Source organism: Parus major, chromosome 4, assembly GCF_001522545.3.
Source record: "Parus major isolate Abel chromosome 4, Parus_major1.1, whole genome shotgun sequence".
NCBI lineage: Eukaryota > Metazoa > Chordata > Aves > Passeriformes > Paridae > Parus > Parus major.
In genome coordinates this window covers 7,425,206-7,443,950 of record NC_031771.1, presented here as the reverse complement: position 1 = coordinate 7,443,950, position 18,745 = coordinate 7,425,206, and the positions used below count along the sequence as shown (strand labels likewise).

General features: G+C 39.1%; 1 protein-coding gene across 5 annotated transcripts in view; it reads right to left on the bottom strand.

Moving 5' to 3' along the window:
* The window catches only part of JADE1 (jade family PHD finger 1), a 114,878-nt gene that overhangs the window by 59,335 nt on the left and 36,798 nt on the right, over nucleotides 1-18,745 (bottom strand). The window contains exon 1 of one of the 5 annotated variants that reach the window (XM_033513935.1): nucleotides 13,769-13,797. The exons of the other annotated variants lie outside the window; for them this stretch is intronic. Within the exon in view, the coding sequence (XP_033369826.1) occupies nucleotides 13,769-13,782 (14 nt within the window). The 5' untranslated portion in view covers nucleotides 13,783-13,797. Of the gene's footprint in view, nucleotides 1-13,768; nucleotides 13,798-18,745 lie in introns of those variants that run through there. 5 annotated transcript variants of the gene reach the window in all.

Genomic DNA, 18,745 nt, shown 5'->3' with positions numbered 1-18,745 from the left:
AAGTTTTCAAAGTTCACCTCTTGCCTGCTGGAGAAGGCTGGAATGCCCAGACTAACACTCCTTGCTGGTGGTAAATGTCACCATGGTATCGCATTACCACGTCTAGTTTTAAAAAGTCTGACATTTAAAAGATACGAGCTTGGAAATCTCCTCCCAGCTACGCCATGGATGCAGTACTGAGTGGCAAGGAGAAACCACTGTCTAGCAATTCAGACCACCTTCCTTCAGCACTTTCTGGTTTTCCAAGGGCATTTTCCATGCAAACAGTGACCCTGGTCAAATCCTGTTACCTTAAAAACACTGACATGATCACAACCTTGAGAAGCACAGCTGATGGCCAGTACTGATTCAGGGAATTCAGGATGAATGTAATACACTACAGCAACATTTTCCACACCAAACCTGAGAATGGAAACTGAGTGCCCCCCACCCTTCAGTAAAGTCTGTCAGTATAAATGGGATCCCAACATCTGTGCAGCTGCCTCATTAAGAGAACAGTCATGATGCAGGATGGAGATTTTCAATTAAAACTGGAGCAATTTTCACAAGTCATAAGAGATCTATTTCTGAGTATTTAGCTGCAGAAACAGGGTGATGCTCTTTGGGAAAAAAAAAAAAAGTTAGAGGAAGAAGATTAAATGGCTCAAAAGACTGAGGGCCAGCACCTTGGCTTTTAAGTTATTTCTCATCATTTCTCAGCCTAAAGTGAGCTGTTCAGCAGCTCTGCAAGGTTGGTGCTGAAACACGTCACATCTCCTTCATACTTGGTTTAGGAAGGTCACACTGGATCACAGCCTGGCCTGAGGCCAAAGCATCTTCACAAAACTGCTCAAAGCTTTGTGTTCTTCAGGGCTTCACAACCTAAACTAAGGGTCTCTCCAAGTATCCTCTGTCTTCTCACTTCTTACTTCAGCACCACATTAACCTCACTTATGAATACAGTGAGACACAAGGAAGAGAGGATTATTTGCAGCATATGGGTGTCCATGTGTCCTGTGTACCACAGGATGTGCTACAGACCCCCTCAAACTGGACTCTTGTACTGGGTCTGTCTGGGATGGAGTTAACTTACGGAACTGTCTTTATCTTGTTCCATGATTTTTTTGATTTTTTTTTTTGCTTTTGGTCTTCCTAATCTCTCCCTCATCCTACTAAGGGAGGAACCAAGTGCGCTGCTATGTGGGTGCTCAGCTGCTGGCTGAAGTCAACCCCCAACAGCCGTAAAGCCATAACCTTTTCTCAGCAAGCTACAAGAAAGGAGAGGTGAAGGAAAGCTTGACAAGAGCTGTTTAAGCAGCAGCTTTAGCACAGCAGAGGGAAAATCAGTAACAGGGAACCATGCAGCAGCCGTCTTGGGTAGGAAGAATAATACTCTTCCAGCAAAAATCCCTTCTCTTTACCCCTTTTACTGAGACATGAACTTCTGTTTAACACCAGCCCCTAAACACACACACACACACACACACACACACACACACACACACACACACACACACAGACACAGACACAGACACAGACACACACAGACTTTGTAGCCTGTGCCATAAAGGAAGGAGGTAAAAGATCTCCTATTTCCCAAGAATAATTTATGTGATGTCAGCACAGCAGCAGCCTCTTTGCTGGGAACCTGCTCAATCCCTGAAGACAAGAGAGATCCAAAGAATGATGTGGGCTGCCAACTCTGGCACTCCTTCTCATGCACAAGTCTGCCTACATCTGCATCCCAAACTGGTAATGCTGTGCAACTGCATGAACCTAAAACCTTGTTTGGAGTAATGGCCTGACAGCACACAGCAGCCAAAAGCCCTTTCTCTCTCTCCCATCCCAAGAGACTTAAAATTTATACTGTCGGCCAGCTCTTTGCTGAAATTAGGAACCAACTGAGCTCCCAGCCTCCTAAAACAAGGGGGATGACTCTGTCCTGCACAGCATTTCTACAGGACTGTCACAATTACAGATCATCACATCCTTGTGGCTCCCCACCAGGGGCTGACACAGGATGGGTGACACAGCAACTCCTGATGTTGAGACATGCAGAGGAGAGAAGGGTTACTGCAATCCACCAGCACCTTAGGCAATAACTACTTTGTATGTCAAAAAACTGGTGCTTAATCTTGAGTTTGTGGGCCAAGGACAAGCTCCACAAAGTTCCTGCCCTGTGAGCAGGCTAATCCCTGGCAGTGGGTGTGAGAAAGGGGCTCTCAGCACAAGAACCTCCCAGAGCTGTGCTTTTGCAGTGTGCATTAAGCACAGCTCCCCAACACTCGGATTGAGCTAGGTACTCACTCAGAGTAAGGACAGGAGAAGGAATTTCTGAGATAGCTGTTGCTGAGATAGCTGGAATTTTTCCACAGCTCCAGAGCTGATGGCTCTGAAGGTGTTTTAAATGTATCAGACCAGCAGTGCACAGCTATTTCATGGCTCTGAGCCTGAAGCTGTAAGCCTCCCAGAAAGGTCAGGCACTGACTTCCTGCTGTTCTTAGAGCAACATAAAGCAGCTCACTTTGTGGGGCTGGGATCCAGGGCACTGGCACAAAGGGTCACTGACTCCAGGACTGCCTGGAAACATGGAAGGAGGTATTTCTTGGTCTGTCATTGCAGAAGCCTTCTATGTGGAACTGGGATCCTGGAGCAAACTCCAGAATAGCCACTCTCTGGACTCTTCTATATGGTGCCTCTGTCAGATGTTGTTCTTGAGCCCTTCGATGGCTCTACCTTCATTTTTTAGTTGGTTGAATTCCTCATTGCCTGCCAGTGTCCTCTTTAAACAGCCATTATGAGATAAATGACTTCCAGGCTAACAGCAGATATATCTGACGGCACTAAAATCCAATTCTTTCACAGTGCAGACTGTCAGATCTTTGGGGACCCCAAAGCTGCAGGTTTCTGAATTTCATGAGGTAAAACAGGCATCTATAGACTTGGCAGAATGAACAAAGTAGAGAAGGCATTATACAAAGTGGAAAAAAAAGAGAAGTAGGAATTCAGCAAGGGAAGGCAGAAAGAGAAAGACGAGCAATTACAGAAAGATTGAAAGAGATTTCAATTCCAAATAGGTACAGATGAATGAAGAGGATTTCTTCAGGATGCTGTGAGAGCCATCAGCATTTGAGATCCTCATCTTGACCCTTCTGTATTCAGTCTTCCAAGATAACCTCACAGTGGCAAACCTCAAACTAAAGGATAGAGCCTAACAAACTCCAACACTGAAGCATATTTGGACCTGAACTAGAGGAATCTAGTTGCTTCTAGATCCCTTTGAGAACTGAATACACATGCAGTAAATTGGGAAAATCAAGGGCTTCACTTTAAAACCATACTCATATTTAAAATCCAGCTGCTATTATAGATACAGTTTTAGTCTTCCCATTGCTGTTCTAAACCTTGGCCAGGTATTTTCTCTCTTCTGTTTTTACTTAAAAACAGGTAATTATTTTCTTGTACTTAGATCTGGAGAACCCAGTATTTGGCATTTACAGGCATTTTTATCTGCCACTAAATGAACTACACCCATTGCCTAGCCAGGAAACTTCCTCCCCTCCATCACCACAGGTGTCTAAATGCTTGTTTAATCTCATAGACTAAGGATTAAACAGACACAGAATCTGGTGTAAAAATTATGGTTTCTATTGAAAATAGCTAAAGCCTAAAATTAGGGATTACACTCCCCTTTTCCAGTCACTGGATAAATAGGGTATCCATTTCTTGGAATTCCCATGCTTTCAGAATAAAAAAAATGCCTGCAATTGTTTGAGAGAGGTAGGTGGAACAAGTTAGGTTTTCACTTTGTTCTTGAAGTCAGGGTTGAAAAGAATGTATTAGGCAGTGTAAGTAAACCTGTAAAATCATTGCCTGTGCTATACATATTTTAGACACAAATTAAGATTATTTCACCTTTTGTGGGAAAAAAAAAATCTTGAAGTTTCATTATAAAACAATTAAAATCAATTACTGTAAATCCTAAGGACTATGAAGTCTAAGGTGCATCCTCAGTTTTGTGTTGAACAAGGAAGTGTCACGTGCAATGTTTGACCTACATAGTCACACCACATACGCATATAGAAATGCTCCAAAGATTTCCAAGGGCACAGGGTTCTGGAAAAAGAGCAAAGAAGGACCATCCCCACAGAATTTATCTGCCAAGTACAAATCTTCCCAAAACTACATTATTGGCTATAGCTCTTGTGCATGGCACACCTGAGAAAACCTTTAATTGCAAAGCACTACCGATCTTCTTGTGGATTTAGGAGCCTCTGGAAAATGAAAACAGAGAGTTGCAATTCAGCAGCTAATAAGAACACACACACATGCACACACAAATATCATTCTCTTAATAAAGCTGAAAAACTCACATAAATTCCAGAGTCCTTGAGATACTGTAACTACACCCGAGGTCAGTTCCAACTGATGTTGGTCCCACAGGGAGTTTTTTAACCGCTGTTCACTAAGCTGCAGTTATTCCTACTTTTCATGTCAATAAATCATGGTATTCATGCAGTCAGCTAGAACTTGCTGTGGCCTGGTATCCCCATCTCATCATCATATGGGGGTCTAATGTAATTTACATTACCAGCACACTACAGGCCAAAATATGCTAAGTGAGCCTTGCCTAATTATTGTGTCCAAAATTTAGACTAATTTGGTAAGTTAATTTTTGATAGGATCTACTTCTAGCTACAATTAGATTCAAACCAGTATTTTCAAAGTTCTGTTGCAAGCCAAGGAGAGATTGACCATAGTTCTAGCACATTTTCCCAACAGCTCATCTTCTCCACTGACCTAAGCAAGTCCCAGGAATCTGAAGGAAAATTAAAGAACCAATCAAATTAACCTTTTGGCCCTCCTGCACCTTTCCCATTTGCTTACCCACTCTTAATTTGGGATCTGTACTTTTCATTGCAAATACATTGCTTTCAGTACTGCTTGGGACTTTACTGCTGTTACTGTAACTTGCCCAGTCATCTGCATCATGTTCCTAATTGTTTGTCTTTCTTGTTGAATAACTACTAAAGGGAAAATTCACATGTGCAGTTGATACTTAGGAAGACTCTATCTGGCAAAATGCAGCTTTTCTCTTAAGATGCTGCATTTCTACTAAGCTCCTTCTGAAAAATTGTTTAGAACACCACACAGAAAAAGGTATGGGACTGTAGGAGAAGCACACATGCACAAAGACAAGCCTGTATCATTTACAAACATCAGAACTGGGTAGTTTCTTATGGTGATGAGACTACCACAAAGTCCGGTTTATTCCGCAGCCTCCTAAACTTTGGGTGCCAAATCCCACATATTTTTACCATTTTTTCCCCTAGCAATGTAAAATAATTCTGAAATAAAAAATTAAATAAATTAGAAGAGAGATAAGGGAATAAAAAGCCCTACAAGGCACTTGTAGTTTCTGAAACACTGTATCTATTTAATATTAGAGTTATTTCAAATCTTGTGAGCCATCTGGAACATTATGGCTCTGTCTTGACTGCCAGAAATGGGTTTCCTTTGTTTATTCACTAGTAGAGACAGTTTCTAGTCTACAGAGAGTCTTAGTCTTATCACTAAACAAACCAGATAGTCAGTCCTGAACAAATGAGTACAGTGAACCCTGTCCTTAAATGCCCCACAGCAACAGCCTGCCTCCCTTGGGATTTCACAGTAGGTGGTTCATCTATCACAGGTAGGCAAAACCTGAAAACACATTACTGCTGCTGGTGGAAATGGGTTTTCCTCTATGGAAATCCTTTCTTTCTGCAAATGCAGACCCCAGTACTTGAGAACTTGTAATTTCTAAAGAATTTTCTGGAGAAAATATAGACCCTGTGTAGAAGTAAAAGGCTATCTCAATGTAGATGTACTTCAATATAAAAATGGGTGTTGCAACCAAGGGCTTTTGTCTTTGTTCTCAAGCGACATCTTAAACTTTATGTTAACATAATATGATGCAAATACCTTTTGTGTATGTGGTACTGGTGTAACATCTCCGTTACTCACACTTAAAGGAAATGAAAGAGTTCTTAAACCCCCAAAGCCTGAAAACTTATCACTTCTGATATTATTAGAAAGCAAGCATAGAAGGAAATTCTCTTTCAAAAGGAAGACAAAAGCCAACACACTTCACTTCAAAACTATTCACCCCAGAAATTTGGCAGAACCCTTGTGGTACCATTGGCCAGACACAAAATGGAGCAGCCTTGTTTCACAAAGTCATCTGACATTTGCCTAAGACAAGCCTGTCCTGCCCTGACGTGTTCTCGTGCTCTCAGCAGCATCCTCAAGGCCTGATCTGATAACTCCCAGAGCTGAGAGGAAATCTGTCTCACACCAGAACTGTAATCGTGCCATTTTGAAGCAGATGTATGTTCTTATCATTGTTTGCTTGTAAAGCAACAAAGTAATTTACTCTTGCCTAATCAATCTCAGCTGTTAAGAGTAAACACATTTGCTTTAGACGTGGTCTTTATTGGTAAGCTACTTTACTGCCTTTCTCTCTCTCTCTTTCACTTCCTTTAAGGATATAGTAATATTGCCTTACTTTCACACTCAAAAATCAGAACAATTCCCTTTTCTCTTTTCTTCCAGTAACATCCATGCAATAAATTTTTGTACATTTCCTTTTCTCTTTAACCCTCGCAACTTTGCATGCAGAAACTTCTGCATGTATGCAGAAACTTAATAAATTACAAAACGGGGAAAAATTGTGGGTTTGTATTGAATTTTAAACTTGCATCTACAAGATAGAAATGGGGCCAATGGATTTCTGTCCCAAAACAGAAACATGGTAACAGGTACAACCTAATCAGCATTTTTCTGTGCCATTGGACTGGCAGAGGTTACATCCTGCAGCTCTCCCTTGCAGGTGGATTACTATAGGCCCAATTCAAAATCCACCTACAAAGTGAGGTAGCATCAGCATCCCATTTCTTCTCAAACACATTTTTGATCCTTTTTTCAGCCTCTTCTGGCCATGGCATTTAAGACACTTATTTTGTCCAATTAAATTATTAAAGTATTTAGAAAATTTGCCTTAAAAGTACTTGGGAAAAGCACGTGTCTACAAAAACCAAACCAAACAACAACTTCATTGTACCAAACCATGAGCAGCTGAGCACTAGGGCAGGAATGCAACTAAGAGGCAGATGTGCCCTCTCTGCTGTCACCCCCCCAGTTTGGGGACTTGTCCCCCACCCCCTACAAACTAGTTCTAGTTTATTGACTTTTAGGGCACACTAAAAGGCCCATTTGTTCTCCCTAGCTGTGAGAAAACTAAGAGGACCCTGGTGAGAGATCATAAAATTGGCTCCATTCTCACTTCCAAGAACAGTGATTTGGATGTTAATAATAGGAAAACTGAGAGAGAAGACCCTCCAGAGAAGCCAGTGTGTGTAAAACTATTCCCAAAGTGGAGAAGAAAAGAAAAAGAAAAAGAAAAAGAAAAAGAAAAAGAAAAAAGGAAAAAGAAAGTCCATTTTGGTGCTTAAAATAAAAAAGTTCATTTATTTTCAGAGATGCATAGCACATACAAATTGCACTTGCCCAGCAGTCACTTGTACAGCACATCCCATTTGCTCAACTTCTTGGATTTTACCAGGCAGGAAGATAAAACAGGCAGTCTAACACACAACTTGGAACCACTGGCAAATTAACACATAGAATCATGACACCTTCATGAATTACAAAAAAAAAGAAGCATAAAATAGTTTTTTTTAAAGCAACAGCATTAAGAACCTGTGTGAAGTGAATGCACAGTGAAGGAAAGGAATATGATTAACAGTGAAATAAATTTCGAGTTTGAAAGCAAAGATATTTGGAAGCTGAATTGTGCACAATAAATTTTTCCAGTCCTTGGGACTAATCATTTTAAATATGCTTATTTGCTGGCATGTACTTGACAAAATCCTGCACATACTATGCTATAAAGAAAGAATAGAATAAAAGGTAATTGCCACAAACATTCATCCGAGATGAAGCTACAATAAAGATCTTTCCTCAAGGTGGCACATCACTGAGAGTGTGGTATAAAAGGCGTGGTACTACAACAGCAAGAACACTTGTTCTGCCTGAACAAATGTCTACAGCAATTTCCAAAGCTAGCTGTGCAGCCTTATTTTCCACATTTAAATTAAAAATTGCAGTGGAAAGTCTTTTATCAGTTAAATCTGAACATAAAAGTATCCAATTTAGCAATAATTCTAGTGGCTTTCGGTTTAGGTGTAAATGCAGATTCTCTCTCCTGGGTCATCACCAAATGGAAAGGAATTGTGTCACTGGAGAAGAACATGATGTACTGAATAATTAGAAATGCTCAGCTGACAGTGCTAAACTACAAGTATAGGTGGTTTATAATGATTAAAGTAGACCAGCAAAATATATTTCCATTATAAACTAAACCTTTTCAAAGATACGAAACCATTATGATAAAGAGGCCAATGTGGAATTAATCAGAGCTACAATGGCAATGCCAACATTTATCTTCAAGAGATGATGGCTGAACTTGTCAAAAAACAACCAGCAGAGAGTTCCTTACTGAGGGTAGATAAGTTCTACCTCTACAAACTGAATATTTTATAATCTGCTTATACAGCAGCTCATCCGTACAGCTGTCCCTTCATTTTAAATCCACCTGCTGTTTTAGCAGTGCAATAAAGTGCTGAATTCGGTCTTCAGGATCAAGAAGGGTGAAAAATACACAAGCCCCTGCTCTTCTGAAACTAAAGGTAAAGCAAAGTGTTTGCTTTTCTTTAAACTAAATGCTCTTCCTTTGTACTTTACTTCATAAACCTTGTGGCAGAGGAGAGGCAAATTATTTGTAGTAGACACATGATGCAATGCACTGCGTGATGTAACTGTTATTACAGATATGATGCTGAAAACCTTCCCTCAAGCTGGCAAACATCTCCATGCTAACAGACCCCACCGGAATCCAGCTGGGCAGAAAGGTCAGGCTAAGAACATCTCATTGTAGAATCTATTGTTTTCCTGTGAACTGGGCCTTGTCTATCAAATTAGTCACTTAAAGAAACAAAACAGTTACTTGGTTAAATGACTGTTTCCCCTGGCTGTTAGACAAAATGTATTACATCTCCAGGCATATGATCAAATGATTGAGAGTTTGACCTAAATTTACTTACTGTGCTAAACAGCCATAGGAAAAAAAAAAAAAAAGAATTATGCCTCACTGCCTACTGTCAGCCACAAAGAATATCTATCAGTCTGTAACTGCAGATGAAATGCAGTTTTGTAGTTTTCTGTGCCAGCTTTTTGGAGCAATTGCAGGTCAGGTGACAAAAGACATTTCAGAGAGTTTAGGGCTTTTTCTTGTTGTTTGGTGTTTTTCTTCCTGGAAGCTTTATGCTAACTGTTTTTGCACTTTAGGGACCCTGAAATGGTATGTTTCAGATGTCCTTTGACTAAGCTTTTGTGGAATTTCCACTTGAGACAGATGCAAGATGAATCCTTACAAAAATACCAATCTCAAAACAGCAGAAGTACAAACAGATCATAGTCTCACACATTTGCTACACCAGACTAAAGACATGTGCACTTTTTAGAAATAAGCTTTCAATGGGAGGAGGGGGCATTCTGAAATTTCACAGACTCCCTTGATATCCAGAGCACCTGCTCAAAGCTATTAATATGCAGCCATCTGAAAACAGGTTGAGTTCTTTTATCATTATGTCACTTAAAAGAAATTTGGCAAAATATTACATTCAGTTAACAAGACTGAATATTTCCAATGGAAATTCAAATGTTTTGGGCATCCAACTGTCTTTAATTATTTTATAAATAGATGTTCATATTCTGGTAACAATAGTTTTTCAGTCCTTAATAGCCCTTGAACATGTGCCTCATGGCCACTTTGAGAAGCTGCAGGAGATGAGAAGAGGGCTAAGGGAGTGGTCTACACCAACAAAATAGGACTTATGTGCAAAGCAGAACATGTAGGTGAGTGTCTCAGCAGTCTCCTTCAGGTTACAGAAGTAACCAGCAGTTTTATAGGGAAAAAGAAGGAGAACTAGGGAATAAACACCAGTGTATGGCAAACTTGGATGCCACAGCTCAGAGGAGCCCAAGGACTAATATGAGTAGGGGCTGCCTCTACAAAAGTAGCAGGACCTGGGTCCTGCCTGGGAGATCAAAGGCTCTGGCTCAGTTTAATGGAAGCACTTGTACCAAAGCCTGTCCAGAGAAGAGGCCTCATTGTAGGACTAGAGGCTTTCTCAGGTGACACCACCAGCAGAACAGGGGAAAAAAAGAACATGAAAAGCAACTTCTTGGTTGCTCATGAACAAGCAGCCAACAGTGACACGCTTGGATAGCTGTGTGCTTGGATGTGTGTAAAACTTGGGGGCTTAAGGGACTGTTCTTGCAAATGCCATTTTAGAATATTGTCTCTCCCTAATGTAGCTTTGCTGTTTAGTCTGTTACAACATTCAAACTGACAAGCTGCATTCAGTGTCATAGGTGGTTAAATTTGACAGAAATGTAACATAAAATAAGTTTTATTCATATTCCTCTCTTCATCTCCAGCTTCCTTTTGGCACTTCTCACCAGGCTCAACAAAAAGAGTTTGTTCTTGGTTATTCCTTTAACCACTTTTCATTCAAAAAAAGCTGCTATCATAGGACTTTTTTTTAATTTATCTTTAGGTTTTTTTCTGTGTTCTTATGTGAACCTACCTTTTTACAAAAACAAATGTCTTTTATCCCAGAAGGAGAACCACATTTATTCCCAGTCCTAGGCACAGCCCAGCTTTATTTCACAAGATCAAGCAACAGGACATTCAACAAGAGGCAGGGTGAGGAGATAGAGACACACATCCTGACACATTGAGAGCATGTTGACAAACTTCTTTAAACATCAAAAGGCTTCCTTCTTTTTGCAATTCATTTAAAGCTTTTGCTCAAAGGTTTTTGAACAAATTCTCCACTGGCAGCCCCTCAAGGATTAGTTTTTGAAAATTATAGCTCACCAAAAAAAAGTGCTGCTCACAGATAAACCTTTGCTGCTGCAAGTCAAACCACCTCCCCTATCCACCCCCCATCCACAGCCACATTTTAAAGTCTGGAGAAAATGAGCATTAGAGTCAATGTTTTAAAGGCATTTTGAATATATGTCTGATAGCTCAAAAATGTCTCAAGACAACCCTTTTTTCCTTTCTCTGGAGCCCGATGCAGTGACCATTTCTCTAATGTTTCAGATTATTAAACCCGGATAATAATTCCTTGTTGCTGGCACAGTGAAGTTCTCTCCACCTGCCCCAGGCCCCACATCCCTCCCTCCCCCCGCTCCCTGTATTTCAAATCTCCATTCTTCATATACCAAATAAAGAACTGCAGCCAGAGACAAGGGAGTTGCAGCCGAGCTGACAGAGACAAACTTCAGGTTATACAAAAGACCTCCTTACAAGCTATGCCAAGCAGTATTACAAGCAAAGCTAGCAATCTGAACCAGCAGCCCTCTAATTCTCACTGCCTGCACTGTATTCCTACCTTCAGCAAAAAATCCTTCAGGGCAGCAAGAATAGCAGTAAACCTGTCATTAACAGCCATGGTGCTGTCACATCAGCGACTCTCCCATGTCAGCTACAGTCTTTAGCTCAGCTGTTTGCTTCTTTGGGGACAACTTGCCCTGGCTGTCAGGAAATAGAGTGTGTGTATTGGTTCCCTCATAAGCTTACAGAGCACAAATAAACAAAACAGCCCTATTCTTTGGGAAAATGTGTTGATTTTTTTTAAAAAAAAAAAAAGCAAAAGACCCCTCTGTGAACAGTCCTGTATATGAACCAGCAGGGTAGAACTTACATGTAAATAGATCATGTAGAATAAGCCACTGTGGCTTGTTTTCTTTCCCTGCACCAGCACTGGGAAAGAGATTGTTTTTAGCACGTGCCTGCTATAGAAATGTATTTCCAAAACACATAGCTTGAAGTCCTTGAATCACAGCCAAACAATTGGCTGAACCTCTAGAAACCTACCAATCATTACCTTGGGCACAGGCATACAAAAGCACAAAAGCACAAAAAGCACAAAAAAAGACTTCATTTTTCCTGTCTCATCAGCTTTTGTGCCATGTCAACACCAACTGAGAACAACCACCAAAAATCGAGGAGCATATCTGTTCAACAACAAGCCTAGGTGCTACCCGTTAGCTAACAGCATCTGAAGAGAGAGAAATTGTAAAAAAGCAACTTTTTAGCACAGTCAAAGCATTTACACCCCAGCTGAATTGTTGAAGTGGCAAACTTAGGGCATTTTGATAAAGTAACACAAGTTCAGAAAAACTTGCAGCATTAAGACAAGCTTTGAAGGAAACAAAATTGTTGGAGCTTATTAAAATCTCTGGCCACCTAAAATACAGTGGCTAAAAAGTATCACATGGGAGTGAGTTGAGAAGTAACAACAGTATCAAAATTTACTTGGTGGTGTGATTAAGAGCCAGAAGAAATAAGAAGTAAAACATCTTCAAGTTACAAAGTTCCACAGTAGTCAAATTGGCAGGAAATTATTTCATAGCATGTCAGAAAGCTCAATTACCTAAGTACACACAGAAATCCAAATTAATCTAATAAAATACTTAAACCACTAAATCCTCTTGTAGGTACTCTCATTCAGAATTATGTTGGATTTTATGTTGCTCATCCTGAATTCTTTTCAACAATTAACATGGAAGAATACACTTCACATCAGCTATAAGCCCCATTCTTACAATTATTTGCATAGTAAGCCCGAAAGGAGCAAAGGTGTGACTGAGACAACAACAGCACTGTGTACCTGAATATAAACTCCTGAAAAAAGAATAGACAAATGTATGTGTGCCCCCCACTTTATGCTATGACTTTCATAGCATTACAAACCAAAGAAGATAAACTAAGCTATATAAAAGTTGACTTTCCACAATCCAACAAAAAGAGATCTTTACAAATCCAGTGCTGACAAAACACAGATTTTTTTTCCTGTGGAGTAAGCATCAGGATCTCTAAAACAAAGCAGCATCACCAGCCACTGCACTTAAATGTGCAGTGATGTACCTCTTCTTCACTGGTGATGAATTCACAGAAGTTTTATATACCATGTGCAAAAATAAATTACAAGTCATAAGCCACAACTAAGGTATACATTGAACATGGTTTGTCAAATATTAAACATTTTTAAAAGGGTCTGAATTTTTTCTGTTCCTTAAATCAGAACTAATTTCAAATAACTTTTTTAATAAAGCTTTAGTAGTGATGAGTTGCACTAAAGACAAAGGAAGCCAGAGAAAGTTCTAGAACGAGCCTTCCTGTTAGCACCACTCCAAGAAACAGCAAAATTTTACAAGTCTTCTTACAAGTTCTCTTCATTAGAATTGCTCAGCTTTACTTCATTTTGGTTAAATTTCTGAAAAGGAGCCTTCTCTGTTTTACATCCCAGTTCTCTGCCAACACTGTTTGCAGCAACCTCGTCTCTGGTGGTAACACAAAACCAGAACTGCAAGTCTATATATAAATATGCCATAAGATCCCCATATCTGTTGGGAAATATGAGACTCAACTCAAACATATTTGAAAGAAAGTTTAAAAATCACACATCATTTTAAACAAGGATTTCAACTCTCATTTTCATCCTATTTGGTACAGCAAACTCCTCCTAACTCACAGCGTAGCTCCTAGACATCTAACCACCTTATTCTTGAGCCATCCCACCTACATCTGGATTATTTTTGTTGCCAAGACAGACTGAGCTTCTGAGATTCTGCTAAAAACAGGCAAAAGAGTGCCTCTTCCACAACAACTTACCCTGGAATTAACATGATGGTGTTAGCAGCAGGTGTTGTAGGAGAAGTAAAAAGCCTAGGAGGAGTTCCCCTGCTGTTCTTTGTGTTCTTAAGGTCTCACTCATGCATATGCCTGTGACAGCTTCAAACTCTACAAGCTGAACAATATTCCATGTCACTGGTTTGCTTTGCACATATTACAAGACTGAAGAAAACAGTTGTCACAATGGGCAGCTTCAGATAAGTGAGTTTGACAAATTTTCTTGCTTCCTCCCATGATAATACTCGAGACTACGAGCTTTGCTCAAAATTAAAACCTCTGTTTTGAATTCCCTATGGAAAAATTCTCCATTTTTTTATTCCTTTAAGAAAAAATAGTTCCAATGAAGAATTTATGCAGCACTTCTTACTTGTGGAAAGCAGTCAATGCATATCTGAAAAACAATTATTTGAGGATCTGCAAGAAAGTCTTGTCTGTTTTGGTAGGTGGAAGAATCAAATCCTGAACTTAGAGACATTCTTTCTTTGAAGACATTCACCATGTCAAAGCTCTGCATCTGGAATTCTTCAGTAACTAAATGAAAATCTTTTTTTTTTTTAATTCAAAGAGTACAGTAAAGATAATATAGGTCAAATACTCAGTTACCTACTTCCAAAAACAGCTGCTTTTCTACAGTATTAAAAGGTTTTGAAAGTTGACAAGACTGAGGGTTCTACCAATTACATTAGTAACATGACTAGCAACCAAGACAAAATTATCTAAGGATGAAAGTAAATTATTTTCTTTTAATTGTGAGGCATGAGTCTGCAATCTTTTAGAGAAAGCTCTTTCTTTAGTGGGGAAAAATTCAGATGATTGCTTGTAACTGCACACAAAGTTTTGGCCTCTTTTGGTACAACGTGGATCAGTTAAAAATGCTTTCTTTTATTTGTCTGTCAACAGCTCACCACTGCTTTTATTTTCTGTCTCTTGATTTTCATTTTGCATAGCTTGATATTAAAAAAAGAGAGGAAAAAATACTTTTTTTTTTGTTTATATTGATCCAAGATGCTCACATGTGTATCATGGGATTATTAGGATTATGCCAACATGGAAAGTATGTAGAAAATGTGGCAACAGAATAAATACTTTCTGATACCAAGAAAAAATATGAAAGCTGGTGCATGAGTTTTTGTGATGTGAAAGTATTTTACAATGTCATTTACAGATTATTCATGATGATAAGCAATGGCAGGGACATCAACTTTGTTTCAATATATAAATCTTGGATAAAAAGAAACCTAAAAAGCCATCTGCATTCATCTGTAATGTGCAATTTCACAGACTTGTATATTTGCTAACTGTCTATCAAAAAATTCAGAGTCAGTTTTATAAAAAGAAACAGACTGATAGATCTGGAGGCCATGGCACGGAGAGCACACAGACACAGGACAGACATACAGCAGGAATGGTATCAGTACAGACTCTCATGTATTTTTGACTGGGCCTAAAGAAAGCCCTCATGTATGTAATTATAGTTTTGATTCTCATACACCTCTATTGATTTTGTGCCCTGCCAGGAAATTGAGCAAGACTGCCCTGTTATCTATGTGATGGAAATATGTTACACCTTATGTGATGATATTAATGTGCACCAAACAGCACATGGCTTAGGTCTACATAAAGCACTGATCCAGCGCACACCGTCATTACAATTCCCCCGCTAATATTTGAAATAGTGAAGAAAATGGCACAACTGTTATTTCCCTCAACTCCTTTCAGTCAAGACAAGTCACTACAAATTATCACTGGAATTCTTACTGAGAAAAACTGTTTCTTGGAGGCACTCTCCACTTAAGACAAGCTGGGAAAATTTGGGTTTAGAGATGAAAGGAATGGAGAGCTGACAGCCAGGAGACGGGATTGGCTGGAAGCAGCAATTGTAAAGAGGATTTCACAGGTGTGCTCCCTGTAAGTCACATGCTGTCAAAAAGCCAGAATCCTATGAATCATGTATGGATGAAATATCCTGGAGGCTGTTACCTCTCCATCTAATGTGAATCACTGCATCCAGCTGTTGAAGTGAACTTAGTACAGGTCCACAGCACAGCATCCCTTTCTACAAATGAAGGGGGAACAAAGGGAAACTGGATTTCAAATAAGGTTTTGCACTATCATTTTTTGCTCACAGTTAGTCCTCAGAAACAGAAACATTAGCATTGACTGACATAATCAACTTCTAGTCAGGTTTTCCTACTGCAAGATAAATTAGGCTGTTTCTATATTCTCTTCCCACACAAAGCTGCATATATCCTTTTTGCTGGATGAAGAAATTGGAATTGGCTAACATTAGGCTCTTACATGACAATTAAGTTCAGCAGTGTTAAGAATGCTTTCATTCAGTTATTCATATTACTGAGATTGGGTTTTCTGTAGCATAATCGTTGCTATTTCAGATATACTATAACTAGGAAAAAAAAAAAAGAAATGTTTTCTATTCCCTCTCTTTATTCTTAAAAATCCTATTGTAGCAAAATTTCAGCAAAAGATTAATGCAAGAGAGGGGGAGATAAGTTTCTAAGAAACAGCAAAATCTGAGTGTTAATTATCAGCATGAATTGAGACAAAGTTCCTCCTTAGGATGTTTCTATCCCGAGGTTCCAGTGTCAAAGGGAAGAACTTGCCTTTTCCTCTTATCTTACATATTACACTAATTAATTTACTTTACACAAATCGAGAGGTATTATTTCCCTGGCTTTTCCTCTCCCTATTGTACATTTCCTTGCACTGATTTTAATTCAGATCTACATGCTTTGGGAAGCATTTAGAAGGGCTTAGAGTTCAGAGGGTTTGGTTTTGGGTTTTTTTTTGTGATTTGGGACTGATTCAGTAGCACAGTTCAATTAAAATTCTTTGCATATTTACTAAAAAAGTGGAAAATGCTCAAGACAAGTAAGGAAGAAGCTTCCCAAAGCAACAGGCAAGGATAAATGCCTGTGTCACACTTAGAAAAAGAAAAGCCATTTTCCTTTATGTTATGAAAAGAATGAAAGCATACAATTTTCACATCACAAGCATATCCTGATGGATGTTATAGCTTCCAGAGTATGCAATGTACTTTAAAGGCGATCTACAGCTAAAAAAAAAAAGACCAAAACCTAGAACAAAAAACAAAAACAAACAAACAAAAACACCAGAGAAAAAACAAGTCCAAAACAGGCATAATAATTTTGAACTTCCCTATATTATAAAGGAATGAAAAAAAACAGAATTCATTTTTAAGACTGCACTAAAAATAGTTATCTCTGATCTTCACTACCTTATAACTTTTTATACCAAGACTTCCCAAAGAAATGATCCTTATCTCTCCTTCTCTCTCTCTCCAGTAATTTCTGAATCAATAATTTCCTCAAAGACAGTGATTTTCATCAAGCATTATGATATTAGGTAGTTGAGCTGAGAAGAGAGAATCTCAACACTTTGACAGAGAGAAAGGCTGCAGCTTTTGTTCCAGCCTTACTATACAGGCAAAGATGCCCACACAGCAGCAGGGTTGGAATCATCCTATCTGCAAAAAGGCATCAGCGGGATCTCACATCTTCCAGACACCAAAACCTCCAGCTACTCAGGCATATCTATAAGAAACCAGGGTCTGTTTGTTCTGCTGCTGGTGGAGCAACTTGATTGATTGACTACTTTCACAGTTTTTTATAAAGGCAGTTCAATTAACTTACATGCCTGAGTAGATGATCCAATCATCTCATTTAGTCAATCTAACTTCCTTTTATTCCTCAGCATTTGTCTGTGCTTTGAAGACACAGGCAGCATTCATCACATCTGCAAGCAAACTTGAGATGAACAAACTCCTCCCATGGAAAACATTCTCAAAACCGTCCTCATATCACAACATAAAAGGTTATAAAAAAAAAATACCATGTAATTTATGCATAAGACAATTATGATAGAGTGCATAAGGTGACAGAGATGTCCCCTTCAGGTTATCTTCTGCCAAATGTCTCAGGTCTGAGGAGATCTAAATAGGAATATGTATGCAAAACCCTTATAATTACATCAGACATTTCTCCCTTCATCTGTTATTTCAATACTACTGTTGGTAAAACTAAACTAATGTGAAATATTTTTAAAATGGGAATAAAAATCTAAAATAACCCAAGTATCTTCTTGTCAACCAAACTGTTCTAGTTTTGGCAACCAGAGAAGCTGTGATGAGCAGTCACATGTGAATCGTTCACCCATCTTGTACACTTTATTAAAATGGTTGCTGTTAATGTTTGTTTCTTATTTCATTGCTGTTTCCAGTTAATTGTTCTTATCTCAACTAGTGATCTTTGCTTTTCCTGCTTCCAATTCTCCTCTGCATTCCACCTCAGGGGGAGAGAGACAGGGAGTGAGTGAGGGGCATGTGGTTAGAAGTGTTTCAGTGGGAGCACTAAATTGGAGAATACCATTCCTAAACCAAAACAATCTTATTTGGCGCCCAATGCAGAACTCAAAGGGCTAAGATAGAAAGAGGTCTGACCAGAGCAAGTTGGAAACAAATTTGATCTAAACATTTGTTGTATTAGCTATGGACCTTCTGGTCAAAAAGTTGCTTGGTCTGTTCATGTGGTTGTGGTATTGTTTCGTTTGATAATTAAGTTTAACAGTAGAGCTGGAGAAAAAAACCCACAGGTTGCTGCACAAAAAGCAGTGTGATTCTAAAAGCAGCAATAACCAGCACTGGGAGTTTTGTCAGTGTGCAGAATGTAGAACCAGAGTTATTCTTGGGGTAAATAATTCATGTTACATACTCTGCTTTAGGGAGCTGCATGCAACACATTTTCCCCCATAACTGAAAGGACAGTTGAGCAAATGAATTAAAGCTTTCCATCCTGATGTGCAGTTGTGCAAGAGGACAACAATGAATTCATAATTAGGTGAATAGGTTTTCTCTCACTCCTCCCTGCTCCATATACAAGCAAGACTAAGCCATTTGTTGAGCTTCATTTGGTTTTAGAA